The sequence below is a fragment of the Lycorma delicatula genome, chromosome 9 (genome assembly GCF_047948215.1).
Source record: "Lycorma delicatula isolate Av1 chromosome 9, ASM4794821v1, whole genome shotgun sequence".
Lineage (NCBI taxonomy): Eukaryota > Metazoa > Arthropoda > Insecta > Hemiptera > Fulgoridae > Lycorma > Lycorma delicatula.
Window position 1 is genome coordinate 8147326 of NC_134463.1, and position 17090 is coordinate 8164415.

Consider the following 17090-nt stretch of genomic DNA (forward strand, 5'->3'; position numbering starts at 1 on the left):
TGAGCAATATTATTTTTAATAAAAAAAAAAAAAAATGTTTTCTGCATTCCAGAAAATGTTCCCTGCTTTTTTAGATTTTTATCCTAAATTTTTCAATTTTCTTCAATTTTTCACACAAAAATTTATTTAATATCATAATGATACCTACCTATATACATAAAAGTTAATTATTATGACAAATAAGAAATTTTATTCTTTAAAATCATTTGTAAATAATTGAATTTTTTGCTGAATCTTCCACCTAAGTAATATGGAAAAAATGAGACCTTTTACAAAAAATAAATTCTTTAATAAATGAAAACAGAATCCTAAAAAAGATTTTGTTTGGTTGGAGTGAACACATCAAAGTGAAAACTGAGTATCTCTTACGTTACAAAGTTGGTTAAAAATATTAAATTTAATAAGTTAATCAACTTACTGTGACAAAATTTCTGTTTATTAAAAAAATAATAATAATTTTCTCAGAAAAAAATTATCCATTTTAATCTCTTTTATATATATTATTATCAAAACCTTTTTACATGTATGTGTATATGCAATATTTAATTTTGTTTTAAAAAATGTTGGTACTTACGTATTAACGCCACCGCAGCTACAGCTTTATTTAAAAACAAAGTAGTCAATCGGAGTGTTAATTAACAGGAGTGTTTTGATTATTTAAATAATAAATAATTTCAATAATTACTGAATTTATTAAATAAATACTCAAAAAATTACGGTGTTAATTAGTTAAGGTTAGCGAGCGTAGGTTAAGTTTTGTTAAATTGTATTTATAAAATAAATAAATATTATTTTTGGTGTCTGAAAATAGAAAAATTATAAAAATTTACATAGTGATACAAATAATAGATGAACACAATGAAAATCGAAAAAAATTCTTAGATCATAGTGAAACATATTTAAAGATATAAACATGAAAATATAATCTAACCAAACTTAACCTACGCTCGCTTCGCTCGCTAACCTTGACTAATCAACAGTAATGTTTTGATTATTTAAGTAATAAATAATTAATTAGGTTAGGTTCAGCTCATGCTGCAGCTGTGGTGGTGTTAATATGTAAGTACCAAACTTTTTCAGAAATACTGGAGTTAGAGCATACAATGTAGAAATCAGTGCTAAAAAAAACTACAATTAAATTTGATTCATATGCAGTATTTCCTTTCATATAACACTTAATGAAAAAAAAAATCATTCATCCTTTAATAGTTAAATGCTAACTATAAACCTTGTAAAATCACAAGCTTTCACTGAACAAAAACTTTCACTAAACAAGATTAATTGTGAAAATGGAAAAAAATAATTAGCTTATCATTGCATTATGTATACTTTGGAAGAAATAATAATATTGTACTTACAGCTACGTGATTTCAGAACACTCAGAAAATATTATTCTGAAGAATTAAATGTTTACATCCAAATGCATATTTAATAAACCACAATTCCTGAGAATCATTGAAGTTAAAACTCTGCACAGTGTGGTAATTAAGGTCATTTTTTAATGGCTAATGACCACGACAGTTAGTATATTTAAAATAAAATTAATTTTTTAAATTAATATCTCGAAAAAGTTGTTTGTAACCAGTAATTATTATAGAACCCACTGGGTTGGTCTAGTGGTGAACGCATCTTCCCAAATCTTAAATCTGAATTTGGAGGTCGAAAGTTTCAGCGTTCAAGTCCTAGTAAAGCCAAATATTTTTACATGGATTTGAATACTAGATCGTGGATACCGGTGTTCTTTGGTGGTTGGGTTTCAGTTAACCACACGTCTCAGGAATGGCCGAACTGAGAATGTACAAGACTACACTTCAATTACACTCATATATATCATCCTCATTCATCCTCTGAAGAATTATCTTAACGGTAGTTACCAGAGGCTAAACAGGAAAAAAAAAGAAAAAAGTAATTATTATAGAATGATTTGCAGGTATATGTTTAACTGCGGAGAAGGGACTCAACGTCTTGCTCATGAACATAAAATGAAACTAGCTAAACTCGAGCATATTTTTGTTACATATGGATCTTGGGAAAATATTGGAGGATTACCTGGTGTATCTTTAACTATTCAGGATGTTGGGGTACCAGAAATTACAATACATGGACCTGAAGGCATTGTATGTATTCACTCAATTTTAAATCTACTTAGATTACTTATTTTAGTTTCACTTAATTTCAATATTTAGCTTTAATAACTACATTCATTTTATATTAAACATTAATCAGTTATATATGAATACATATTAAATACAAATAATTAATAAAACGTATTTGCTATGTTTTTCTCCACTACAGTCAGTGATGATATTAATTTAAAAAGGTAACTGAAAATGCTTTGAAGTAAGTTTTTATTTTTTTAAATCAATAGAACATAATTTTATCCATTATATAAGCTTATAATGGATGATTGTTTTGTTTTGATTAGATTTATTTGGTACTGCATAACTTTCTATTATAGAGCACAGGCTACTGAGATAGCAGCTTTCCAAAAAAAATAAATTAAAAAAATAATTTGTAAATGAAAAAAATTGCACAAAATAATAAATGAATTCAAAAAAATTATAAAACTTTGTTGAAAATAAAACTTCATCCTCTTGACCAAAATATAGCACCGAGGACAAAATTAAAAAATTAAGTGATCACTAAATATGCATGTTTGATATTCAACATCATCAAATTCTTTTTCTATTAAAAAAATGTGTTAATAAAATTTAGAATTATTTTTTCTTGGATGGATGAAATAATTGTTATAAACAGGTTAGCAGCGCATAGATATTGATGTTTAAGCCATTTATAAGTATACATTTGTATGACATCTTATTGGTAAGTTAAAAGCTTTACGTGTATGTAAACAACCTAATCTAAACCAAAGATATGATTAGCTTCCATTATATCGTTCCAGTCCTCAGAGAACCTCTTTTAGAGACACTCTGTATGCCACTGTTTGTACCGCGGTTTCATAGTTGCATAATAGGCCAAAATGTTAATGAAAATATAAAATAATATATTCTCTAATTAATTTTAAAATTACTTGAACAGGAATTATTAGAATTATTTTTAAAGCAATCAGGTATGAAGGCAGAATGCTTTTTAAAATTACTTTGTTCTAAAGTATTAATACTAAAGTATTAATAAAGCAAGTCAGTTGATTTAGTAAGTCCAACATGTTTTGCCTTATGAAGGTCTGGACTACAAATTATGTCATATTAAAAAAAAAAAAACATTCTTAGATTCAAAGAATTGTGCAAGATAAGACAGCTTGCAAGAAAATATAATAATTAAAATTATAATTGTTGCCCTATTAAAGATCGGATTCAGTTAGTGAGAAAAAGTATTATTTTTATGCCTTTAGGATAATAAACTACATAGGTGTTAGAACTGTTTATTAAATAACTTTGAGGTGGAGGAATATTATTTACATACAAAGTGTCAGGCTTGCTAACAGTTTCTGCAAAGTGTTAATAAAGTGTGTATGTATGCCTGAGCCCTACCGACTAAACCTCCACCCTGCCATCACCCTCCTATAGGAGGGTTGACTTCTCTCAAGTCGCATGGGGGGTCGGACCTAATCCATGGGGTATGTACTCAGCTCCCACGCAACTTCTGGACAGTTAACGCCACCTCAGGACAACGACGGTGACATCCCCAGAGGACAATAGATGAATGACGACTTTAAGGACCCCCCAGAGGCTGGCCACATACTTCCATTCCTTGCTAGCTTCTGTGTTGGCCCAGTGACCAAAGAATCACTGGATACTGGCTAGCTTCTATCCTGTCTGATCTTTTCTACCTCTACTTTAGCCTGGATCATTGTTGTTATGGCTCTAAATATTCTGTCCCATGTGTCTTCTTTATCTCTCAACATTATTTTTATTATGTTGTTCACTTGAACATCTTGATCTATCTGCTGGGCTCTCAACTCCCTCCATCTAATGCATGGGAATATTAGATGTTTTGCTGCTGTATCTACTTCTCCACAGTCGCTGCATCTCCTGGTATTGCTCTTTCTGAACCTAAATAACTAATCAGCGAAGCAGCCATGTCCTGAAAGAAACTGGGTGAGTTCATTACTCATATTGCATGTTTTTCTTTCCTCTCAGCTTCTGAGATCCTGTATGAGTCTATATATTCAGTGGTCTGCCTCCGCTGTACTCCATCTTTCATTCCACAGTTGGTACATTTCTTCAATGGCCTATGTTTTGTCCTTACCCAATGCTATGACCATTCTCACTCTAGCCTGGAGATCTATCGCAGGTATCCCTGCAATCACCGATGCCGCTTTCAAGCTTATAGTTCGATATCCTGCTATTATTCATAAGTTCAGTCTCCGTTGTTGTTTCAACAGCTTCATTCTATTTCGAGCCTTCTTCATTGCATCAGCTCAAATTGGCACCCGATATAACAGCACTGAGGTGTACAAACTAGATAGAAGTCTCCTCTTCCCAGTCTTCGGACCTCCTATATTGCTTATAAGTTTTGTCAGTGCCGATATTACACATTCGCCTTTGCTAGCTATCTCATCTACATGAGTTGGAGGGTAAGTAAATTGTATGACCCCAAAAAAAAGGGTGAAAAAAAATTGGGGGGGGGGCAATTTTGGATCTTTCCACCAATCGGTGAAGAATGACCCAAAATGGAGATAGATCTTGGAGGGGAAGTTAATAGGAAAAATACAAAGGGAATTATACAGGAAAAACCATTCCCCTAATAATAAGCTCCGGACTTAAAAAATTAGTGAACACGATATCCTGTGCACACTCACCTACACACTGGAAGATTGTTTACTGCTATGTATGTTGCAATTTGCAAGTACTAACTCGCAGAACACAGAAACACTCAATAATAATCCTTATAACTTATGGTTGTAAGGACCATCCTCTTTTTTATTTTAATAAGTAGTTGTCCATTATCTAATACCATGAAACTTTATAACAATACAATCCGAATTTCAACCAACACTTGTCAACGTTCATACTGAAAATTTATCCACAAAAACCACTAGGAAATACAAAGTGAAGTAGTAACACACATCCATACACTATGAGCTTTCCGACTCAACTCCATAAAAGAATGTAGGAAGAACTTTAAACATTAATAAGTCAGTGAATTGAGTGAATCCATTTAAAATCTGTTTTATAAAAAAAAAGGTGTTAAAATCCTTATTTAGACTCTCATAAAATCTGGTAAAACTAGTTGATCCAACCCGTAGCAGTTGATAGATTCCAATATTTTAAACTTAATAGAACTTAATAGAATAAACTTAATAAGAATAAACTTAATAGAATGAATCATCACCCTCATATTATGAAATATTCTTTTTTAACTTTAACATGGTAATTGTTATCTTATCTTTTATTAATTATTGTTTCAATGTTTATAACTACTTCTACCTAATTTCATAACTATGTCTTCAATTAAACAAGATAATTCATGCAAAAAGTTTGACATAATGCTATTTGTTTGAATATTAGATAAGAAATGTATTGGAGAAATCAAAGGTGCCTTTAACTCTTTCAGTACCAGTGTATTTTTTAAGGGGATACCAATGGTGGCTCATAGCTAAAATTAGGAGGGATCTTGCTCCAGAAAATTCTTATCTGAGCCATTTCAAGATTGTGGTGAAAGTTTTCTGTTAAATAAAAGAACCAAAAAAAATGCTGGAAGCAGGATAATAATCTAATTCTACACTTTATCACATTCAAGAATATGGTACATGGTTTTTAAGCACATTGTGCTTAAAAACGTATTCGGTAAAACCGAATAAATAATAAAATGTCAATACAGATAATATTTTTTAGTATTATTAGATAACAACTTAATAAAATGTTCGCTTAAAAACACTACAGTCTAATGGTGCTTAATTTAAATTCTGATGCTCACAGACACAAATACATAATTAGTTTTTACTAATTACCTTCTCTTTGCCCTTCCAGCATGTTTTTAGACAGATTTGGCAATCAAAGAGCCCTTGCTCTTTTTTCCGCCATCTTCTGATCAATACTGAAAAAACCACTTTCATTTTCCTTTCATCAACTAAACTAGAAAAGGGAACGAACAAGGAACGTTCCATATACATGCGGAATAAAAAAAACTCCCTTGCACCCCCCTACGTTCATGCAGCTTCCTATGTGCACATGCACACAACAGTCAAAGTTTACGCTGGAACTGTGAAACGCACAGTTCCATATAAAGATTTTTATATCTTTTTCATAAACTGGAGGATAGCTACTGACATTAAGCTTAAGGATTATGTATTGTTCAAGTATAAAGACAGAATTAAAGAAAAAAACTCGTTATATTAAATGTTATTGATAATATCAAGTGGAAATAGGGAGTACTGCAGTTCCCTATTCTAAACTAATAGCTGATATTATCTGATATTCATTTTCTAATAACTGTTTAAATGTATTTTTACTAAATCGAGATCTAGATTGTTCCGTTATTAAAATGGCACGATAAAATGTCATAAATCATGAACAAAAAACACACCATAAGCAAACTAACACAAGACACACAAAGTTATAAACAAACATGTGTTGTGGAAACATAAGAACAACAGAGTAATTGATATTTTGATTGATTCATCCAACACGCTACAGCCCAAATATGCAATATTGCATTACAAAGTGAAAGAAAGATTTTTTCTTTACACAATTACAGATATTGTGTAAAAAACATCTGATTAGGTTTTTTATGTAATTTTTACTAGATGTCTGGTTATACAGACGTTGGCATTTTATGCATGGTACACCCAACGTCTGTATAAGCGAACATTAGCACTTTATGCACAGTACTTTCTACATCTGTAAAAACAGACATTAGCACTTTGTAAAATTTTCTGAACGTCCATAAAAGAGGACATTGGCACTGAAAGCGGTAACTATGAAGGTACAGAAGGAAGCGTAAGATAAATTAATGGAAGATTACTCTGCATTGCCTATAGGTGTAAAACTGATGAAGTTATTCAGTAATATGAAGGCTGCTGTAAAAAAGAGACTGATTTGAACACAACCAACCACTATCTTAGTAATCTCTACTTCTACATAATTTAATAATAGATTTAAGCTTACAATTATATCATAATTTTAAAAATGAGACTTGTAAACCTCTGTTAAAGTAATATTATTTGGATTGTTTTATATTGGAATATTTGAATTTATTCATTTAAGAAGTTAAGTATCATCTCAAAATATTTGAACTTATTTTGGTTTGTTCACATGTCTGTTATTATCTGTACTGTGTAACTTAATGGCCACTTAATTATCATGTGGTTTTGATGTGACGTTTGATAGAAATAAAAATTTAGTAGCACTTTTATTAGTATATGAGTGGTAACTTTAGAAATGAATTTATAACGTTATTTAAGTTTTGAAAGCAAATAATATGATGAAAGTAAGGAGTTTTTTTATGTTATTTTCCTGCACATTTTTAAATAAATTTCTTTGTTATCAGTTTGTATTATGGTATTAATTCATTCTAATTTTATCTTATAATTGAAGTTTTAAAAATAATATTCGTAAAATATGTAATAATTGACTCGCTTTCAAATAATTTAGGAAAGATATTTCCAGAAGTTTTCAATTGAGCTAATACTGTAACTTCATTAGCGGATTTACTGGTGCCACCATTATTAATGGATACTGTCTTAAAAAAGTTGAGAAATCTCTTATTATTTATCACATTAGCTTGTTTGTAAGATATAAATTTTAGGCTTTTATTACAAACATTAGCCAAGTTCTAGTAATTCCATTGCTATTAGATAATTTTTATTTCTTGTAGTTTTATAATTTTACAAAAACATATTACTTATGAATACAGGTTGATATATTTTCTGCAACAAGGAGGTTTATAATATTAAAAGATCTGTCTGTTAAAATGGCTGATTATAAGGAGCAGTCATATTTTGAAGATAATGTAATGAGAGTTAATTATGTTCCACTTAAAGTAGGAAGTGGATTTGTTTCACGAAGGACAGCTGTGTCATTAGATAGGACAGGTAAAAGGTAAGAAATTTCACTTTTTTTAATATATAGTTGCTCTTGTAATATTTAATACAATTATTTTTGTTATTTATCATTTATTTGCTGTTTTTGTGTTCTATTAATGTTGTTTTGAATAATGATGAATATGAAAATTTAACCATTTGCTTCAGGTCACATATAGTTGTAGAATTATGTTATTGTGTATGAGCTTCTATGATAACTTATCTTGGCTAGAAATACAACTTTTTTTTGCACACTTTAGAAACTAAATCATCAAAGAATATAACATGTTATGATCTGTTCTTCATCTCATTGGAAATTATGTTAAATTTATCTTGTAATGTGAGCTTGTATAGTTGAGAACAACATGTGAGAGAAATATATACTTGAAATATTACAATAAAAGTTAGTGTGAATACAGTGACCTTGGTTTTGATACCAGTTAATGGTTAACACTGATTACCAGTTTATTAAACATTTATTGTTCTCAGTGATCAACTAACATTACAAAAGTTATTTAAATGCCATTACTTATTGTAATCATGGTGCAAGAAAATCTTTTTTTTAATATGAAATAATTATAATAATCACTGAATATGAGATCCCCTGTAGATTGAATATAATCTAAGGTTCAGAAGATACCAGTGAATTTGCACGTACACACACATACACTCACATAAAATTTAAACATAATATTTGTCTTACCCCTATTCTTTCAATATCAAATTGATAGCGTTTTGCTTTAGACCAGATCTAATGAAGTCAAAATTAAAAGCATGTGATGAAGGTTAATATCTACTCCATAATAGAAAATTTTGTATAAAAAAAGCTAAACTGTAATGAAAAAAAGTAACTTTGTAATTATTAACATGTTAATGTTAAAAGTAATTTCAAAAAAATTGGTGCTGCCTTTTTCTCAAATTCCTGATGTAAAATTTATAAATATAGCAAAAGCTCAGTTTTTAATAATAGGGCCATTTAGAAAGTTCTCGACGTGACACAGAGATGGGGGAAATATGTTTAAATAATCATGATATTTGTCAAGTGTGATCCTTTCGATGCAAGGTGCAAAGTTTCAGATGTGTGTGTTTAGTTGCTTTTTGTGATTATCAAAGTAAAGCAAAGAAGTTTTAACATTTTCTGAAAAATGGATGAAATGATTGATTTTAATAACATATTCTTTTTATCCTATACTCTTATTTTTTATTATTCTTGCTCCTGAAGAAGAGAGATCTATGTATGTTTAAACTATGTCAAAATTTAAAAACGATTGCTTAAAGTCTGTGCTCCAGTTAGTAGTTTGAAGTAACAGCATTTAAATTGTATTAAATAAGAAAGCAAACACAACAATAAACTTTGCAAAAGAAGTTTTATGAAACATAAGACCGAAGTATTTATCATTTTTATTTTATATGTATAATAATTATAATTTTATATAACAATCATACTTCATTAATAATGTTGAGATTCATTTAGTGAATCTTGTCTCTGATATATCAATTTTTATTTTGACCATTTCTTCCCCAAGTTGTATTTTTTATTTGTATATAATAAAATAAAGTAAAAATTTACCTTATACTTTTCTTAAGGTTATAGGCCTGTTCTTAAGGTTATAACCCCTCCATCAAGTTGAATTAAGAAAAAATAAATAAACGAATGGGTTCTTCTCTGGTATTGTACACAAATATTATGTAATCATGGTCATGTTTACGTAAATCAGTTGACTTGTAATATGCTAAAATACAATGTACTTTATAAGTCAAACAAGGTTTTAATGTTTTTGTGGAATTATGTACTTTAAATGCATCGATAAGTAATTATTTATCAATTATTATAATTAATAATTATTATCAAAGAAAGTTTCAAAATTGATCAAAAAATTAAAGTAAATTTTACCTTTTCATTAACCTTACAATTTTTTTTAAAATTTATGATTCATTATACAATTCATATTATTTGTTTATTAAGTATATTAATAGTAGACTTAATAATATGTTCTATATCACTTTTAGATATAATCATTTCAAATCTGTTTTTGATTACATTTATTATATTTAAAATTATTGTAGGGATGAATCGTCTGATGGAGCATCATCTAGTACTGACGATGGTATTATAACCAGCGATGATGAAACGGATTATTATGCTCATGAAAGAGGATCAGTGTTAGCAGATTTACCCAATATTAAGAAAAGGAAGAAGAAGAAAAATAAAAGAAGTGCCTCTGTTAGTAAAGGAGCAGGTAAATATTCAAAGTCTATTATAATGAGAATTTCTTATAGTTCAAGAAGTTATGAAGTTTTTATTCATGTATCTAGCTCACAGAACACTTGGTAGTGTTATTTTTAATTCTTTTCACATAGTTTATGAATATATTTCCATATTTGCAATAAGGTTAAATACTAAATAAATGTAGTGTAAGTGCATATATAAAAAAGGACTAAATGTGATTGAGATAACACAGCGGTTACACATTGTACTGAGGTGAGTCACATTACTTAGGTTATGTGCTATTGCTTGGTTAAAAAAGAGATATCCCAGTGTTTTCCTGGAAGGATCAAGGAAAGCCATGAGGTAATGTGATCATAGCAGTGTTTCTAATTAAGAATATCATAAATAAAAAAATGGAAGTCCATCTAAATATATAAAAGTAATAGTAAAGAGAATATTTGAAGATAATAAATAAATAAATCTGTAACAAATTAAATTTGTATGAAAGGCATTTATTGACATTAGTTGAATTTGAAGTCGTACATAAACAAGGATGCAAAAAATTTGAGTTTAATTTTTTAATTATTATTACTTTAGAAATCATCAAAGAGGAATATTGGTTTTGTAAAATAAAATCTTTAATTTTAAATAAATTTGCAGAGAGATTTTTTAAATGGGTGGGTAATTTATTAAAAGTTCAAAAAAAAAGCAAAACAATTACCTTCCTCATAGGCCAAAAAGCCATGCTGTATTATTCAAAAAATTTCTCTGTTATTGTGGTTTGATAGAGATGGATTTTTTAAGCACACTTATAAATATAAATTCAATTATTAATGCTTTTGTGCTCTAAAACTCATTCAGAGTCTTTGAAAGAGCTCTGAAAAATTATATTTCATTTCAGATGAGTATAACATAGAGATAATAAATAATTATTCACAATTACAATTTTTGTTTTTTATTAAGATATTTCAAGAGAAATCATAGAATAATTTCCTTAATCCTTCCAGGAAAACACTGGGATAGCCTCTTTTTTAACCAAGGAATAGCACACATATCCATAACTAATATGACTCGCTTCACTTCACCTCAATGGGATGTCCGAGTTCGGACGATCTAGGGAGGGCAGACTGCGCTGCCATGAAATCCTGAGGCGACTGTGTTAAGCTTTTTAGCGTGTGCTGGTCATCTTGGGGGAGTTAAAAAAAAAACATACTCACTTCAGTACAATCTCTGTGTTATCTCAATCACATTCACTCCTTTTTTACATACGCACTTATACATACATTTATTTAGTATTCAACCTTATTGCTAATATGGTAATATATTCATAAATTGTGTGAAAAGAATAACCAAATCAACAAAAAAATTTATAGATAGAATGATTTGGTTTTATTGAAGACAAAATGTAATTTGATGGGAATTTATTGTCTTATAAATATTGGACATACAGTTATCATAATTTAAAAAAAATAAATAATCCAAAACAGTCAATAAAAATTTTTTTTTTAGACAACAATGCAGTAAGAGAATAACACTTGTTTTTACATGACTTCATGGAAGAGTTATACTGTTTGTAAAGGAGCAATGTAACTGGGAAATCGTATGTACAGAACAGATGGAATAGTTTATAACAAGACCTTGATATAATTTGAATTCATCTCTCTCTCTTCTTTTTTTAATAGTATAACCATTTGAATGTTCAATAATAGAGCATTCATATAAGTCATTCATGCAATGATTTGGTTGATCATCACACAATTACTTCATTGGTTATTGAAGACATTCTTTCCTCTTCCAAGCACCCCAAACTTGTTACAGTACTTAAAGACTTTCATAACAACTAAATATAATCCCATTTAAAAAAATCATAATTAAGAGTATGTGAAAAAACCTGTAACAATTATCACAGTACAATACACTATCATGTACCTTATCTTAGTTATTCATACACTTGATCATGTAGCTTGTTCACAATGTATTAGTGTCATTGAACCATGGCATACCTCGTGATGATCTTCATGTAACTGAAGCTCTCTCTGTTCTTATGTGAGAGATATTTATTTACAAATGCTAATAACAGCAAGTAAGTACATGGAAAAAAACTGTAAACATTAATACTTTTTTGTATTATTTACATATATGTTTGTAAATATTGTGTTTAAAAATAATATTACATGTCAAGGGACACAAAAATATTGGACTTAAAAATATTGTGATGGGAAGGTTAAAGGTCATAGTTCACACTTCTGCCGTTGGAGTCAGTATGCAATGTGGTGCAACACCATCCCAAGAGGTACTATTGAAGCAAAGTGAATTTTTAATGCAGTTGTTTTCTGATTTTGGTGAAAACATGATGGCCAAAAAATCATGAGCAGTGTGCAGTCATCAAGTTTAGTTGCCTTTTAGAAAAATATGTGACCGAAACAATTGAAATGTTTCAGAAAGCCTACCAAGAAGCTGATTAGCAAAACATGTTTACAAGTGATTTTTCATGTTTCAGAAGAGAAAAAGTGTTGATTGAAGATCTGGGCATCCTTCAATGCGCAGATATTTTGTTGGTTTAAACCAACAAAAATTCATGATCCCCATTATCTAAGCTTGTCAACAAATAAACAGTTCTACCTGTAAATTTTCAGAAGATTGTTCACATTTCTGTATGAAAAAATGATGGAGTTGTGGCAAATAAGTGACTATTTTTTATATCATGACAACACCCCTGCCCATACCACGCTTACTGTACGGCAGTTTTTGTCAGGAAATGGAAAACCTCCTTGCCCAAACTTCTGTGTTCACTTAATCTTGCACCTTGCAGTTTCTTTTTATTTCCAAGCTTGGAAAGGGACCTCTAGGCAAAGTGATTTCACACAATAGAAGAGGTGAAACAATAAACAGCCAATCCCTTGAAAGGCCTGACAAGTGAAGAGTTCAAAAATCAATTAGAGCAATGGAAAAAATGTTTGGGTAAGTGTACTGGATGTAATTGAATTTCAAAATGTAAAAAAAAAAAATACTTGATTTTTAAAAGAAAAATTCTTGTTAATTTTTGGGTAGTTCTTCACATAGTGTAAATGCTATTTTTATTTATTTATTTTTTTTTTTGCAGTTTGTGATAGTAAACGTAGATGTATAGAATCTGGCGATAATGTTGCAATGAGTTACATATGTAAATTACATCCTCGTCCTGGAGCATTAAATCTTGAAGCCTGTGTTGAAAGAGGTGTTCCTCCAGGCCCTCTTCTTGGTCGTCTTAAATCTGGAGAAGATATAGAGTTAGAAGATGGTCGTGTGATTAAGTCATCTGATGTTACTTTACCAGATGATCCTGGTCCAGTTTTTATAGGTAATTTTAAGAAGCTCTTACAGAAGTTCTAAAATTTCAAATGTGGCTGTTACTTGTTCAAAACAGTATTAAGGAATTTAATATGAATGATCTCAAGGGCTAATTTTCAGGCAATTTACTAAGTAGTTGAAGTAAGAAACAACTTCTTTTTTTTCTAGATAATAAAATGTACTTTGGTCATGGCAAGATGATAAATTGGCTTTATGTATCCTTAAAAAATGTAGACATATTTATTGTACCTTATCAAGTAATGTTTTTCATTAAACCCTTAATTTTTTTTTTGTTTGTTTTTACTTGAATATTGGAAGTGAAGAGTTATGTTTAAAACAATTAGCAGTTAATAGAGTAGAAGATAAAAACCCTGATTTTGGCCCTGTTCCTTTTCAGTGTGTATGTAGAAGTAATGCAAGAATTAAAGGAAAACTTTGAAAATGGAATAATTATCCAATAAGAAAAAATAGACATAAGATTTGCTGCTGACAATATCCTTTAGAAAAATCAAACATGATTTTGAGAAAGTACTTAACTATATAGATTTATTGGTAGAAGAGAAATTTAATTTAAGTAAATAAAAATAATGGAATGTGAGTGAAATGAGGATCGTGATAATGTTATGGTAGGAGAATGTAATATACCAATAGTGGAAAAATTTTGTTATGCAGGTAACAATATTATAAAGGATTGATGAAATAGTCCAGATTTTAAAAGCAGACTGCAACAAGCAAGAAGAGCTTTCCTGCAAAAAGAAGTCTGTTGGTGTCAAATGTAGATCTAAAATTTAGAAAAAAGTGAAAAATTTTGTACAGTGAAACACAATGATTGTACGGGGCATATTCATAAAGTAAGAGCTGTCAGCTTATATTTAAATATTAGCGGGTCTAAACAGTTTCATGCATGCAGAGCCATCTATAAGCTATTTATGAAGTCACTGCAGTTGTGGTTTTGATTGAGTAGTTGTTTGCCTGCTGGTAACTGTAGATCGCAATGTCCGTGACAATCGTTTCTCCCACCAGTTGTGAAAGTGTGTGCTGTGATTGAAATTTTGTATGCAAAAGGATCTTCAGCTGCTGAAATTCATCAGAAGTTGTGCCTAGTGTATGGACCTACAGTAATGAGTGAAGGAAAGGTTAGACAGTGGTGTCGAGACTTTAAAAATAGCCACACAAGTAGATATAAATAACCGCTTCTGGCACAACTATACATTAAAGAATAATTAAAGAACATTAAAGAATCACCGCTTCTGGCACAGCAGCCAATCAGAGAGCAGCATTTACAGGCAAAAATCACATATTTCGCACTCTTTTGCAAACACAATTTTCTCATTAACGATTCTAATAATTATTATTAATCAACTTACTTAAGCTGCGCACACTGTTTTAGAGAAAAAGTTACATACATGCAGCATTTACAAGCAAAATTCACATGTTTCGCACTCTTTTGCAACACCATTTTCTCATTAATAATTCTAATAATTATTTAATTATCTAATTAACTAATAATCATGCAGAATAAACTAACCAGCAGACTTAAAATAAAACTAACATGCAGAATTAACTAATAATCAATGGAGAATACACGATTACGTTACCATCTCGTATATTAACATTTTATACCGCTTGAAATCAAATACAATATCGAAGCGATTTAGCAAAACAGCATTTACAAGCAAAAATCACATATTTCGCACTATTTTGCAATCACAATTTTCTCATTAATGATTCTAATAATTATTATTATTATTAATCGACTTACTTAAGCCGCGCACACTCTATTTTAGACAAAAGTTACATATCATGTAGCATTTATAAGCAAATTTCACATATTTTGCACTCTTTTGCAATCACAATTTTCTCATTATGAGATTCTCTAATCTTTTACAACAGATTCTTGGAATCCTCTATCTTGCGTTTCTAATGTATTTATTATAGCCTGTTGATGACATCAGGGAGTTCTTCTCGTTCCTATAATAATAATTGCAATTTTTTATTCAGTGAAAGATAAATATTAACAATAGAATTCACTGACTTTAATGTAAATTACAGTTTTGTTCACGCATGCGCAGTAGCATATTTAATAATATAAATACAATATTATGCAGTACTTTATTCATTTATTATATAGAAGTGATGTATGGTAAACGTGTGTGTTAAGATAATGATTGTGCAACCGCTAAAAAAGCGATCTAGATTAGCTGTCTGTGACACAAATTCTTTCACAATTTTAGAAAAGGTGTTTAAAAAAAATTTAATCACATATAGTTATCGTAACTTATAATTTTACTTTCTTTATGAGGTAATTACAATTAATATCGATTTAATACATAAAGCTTCTGTATTTTTTATTATATTGGACTTACTGTTATCAGATATATTTTCATTTAATAAATTTAAATCCGTCTTCCTTTTGGTTATATATTATATTTGATTTTGAATATTCTATATTAAAGGTAATTTTACAATTGTTTAAAGTTTTATACTCGAATAAAGTTATTATATATGAAATGTTTTTTGATTAAAATTTCTCATTACTAAATAATTATAATACATTTGTAAAATGCATCGTACAATAGAATCTTTATCGTTTATATTATTAAAATCACATTCACAGCATTTTTTTTTTGTTTATAATAATCTATAGGATGTATGGGTTTCATTTTTAAACTAAACGCGAAAATATTAACATTTCTATTCAAATTGTATTATAATTTGAATTTATACGGTAAATGTCATATTCATCTTTGTATGAATTAATAGCAACTGTCAATAATAGAATCATCAACGGTTTCTAACTTCCTTATAAAGACTAATTTAGGATATGTCATTAAATTGTTTACTTGTACATTCTTTGAAAGAAAATCAAATGTAAAAGAGTCGTTGGGTTTTACGGGTATAATTGCAGAAATTATATATGAATGTAAAAGATCTAAACTAGATTTTACGTTCAAAATAGATATCCAATGAGGAATTCTACAATCTGAACCTTTATTGAAACTATCACTTTGAATATAACGATATGCGTTAATGTTTGTGTAAAACGTACAATTGTATTTATTACTAATATTATTATTATTCTTAATATCGGCATAAGTTATTGTTGGCAAATAATTAGGAATCGGAATTTGATTTGAAGTTATACGAACATTTAAAGGATCAAAAAGACTAGATTTAACATCTATTAAAAATAACATGTCTGATTGTCCATGCACTATTAATCTGTAAAAAGTTGAATTGTCATATATTTGATAACAAGCACCTATAAATTTAGTAATTCGTTGTGTGTTGTATGTACTATTTATTCGTTTGACAAATATAAATTTGTATCCAGTAAGTTCCTTATCAAATAAATAAAAATCAGCATCAGTGTCCAATTTATATATTTGTTTTGATACTCCAACTGGAAAATAATCACTTTGATTGAAGGTCGAGATTTTATCCGATTTATAAATAACGCCTAAATAATTAAAATATGTATATTCTTCAGCGAATAAAATTCTATCAAAGGGTGTTTTAATCTCATTTGGATTAATCCAATAGATCCATTGATTTTTGATAATAGGT

At 29.3% G+C, this 17090-nt stretch overlaps 1 protein-coding gene across 3 annotated transcripts in view; it reads left to right on the forward strand.

The window, feature by feature from the left end:
• Positions 1–17090, forward strand: part of RNaseZ (ribonuclease Z) — a 63649-nt gene that overhangs the window by 4902 nt on the left and 41657 nt on the right. For all 3 annotated transcript variants that reach the window (XM_075374479.1, XM_075374480.1, XM_075374478.1), the window contains exons 2-5: positions 1931–2117; positions 7819–8003; positions 10052–10224; positions 13297–13533. In XM_075374479.1, the coding sequence (XP_075230594.1) occupies positions 1931–2117; positions 7819–8003; positions 10052–10224; positions 13297–13533 (782 nt within the window). The remainder of the gene's footprint in view (positions 1–1930; positions 2118–7818; positions 8004–10051; positions 10225–13296; positions 13534–17090) is intronic.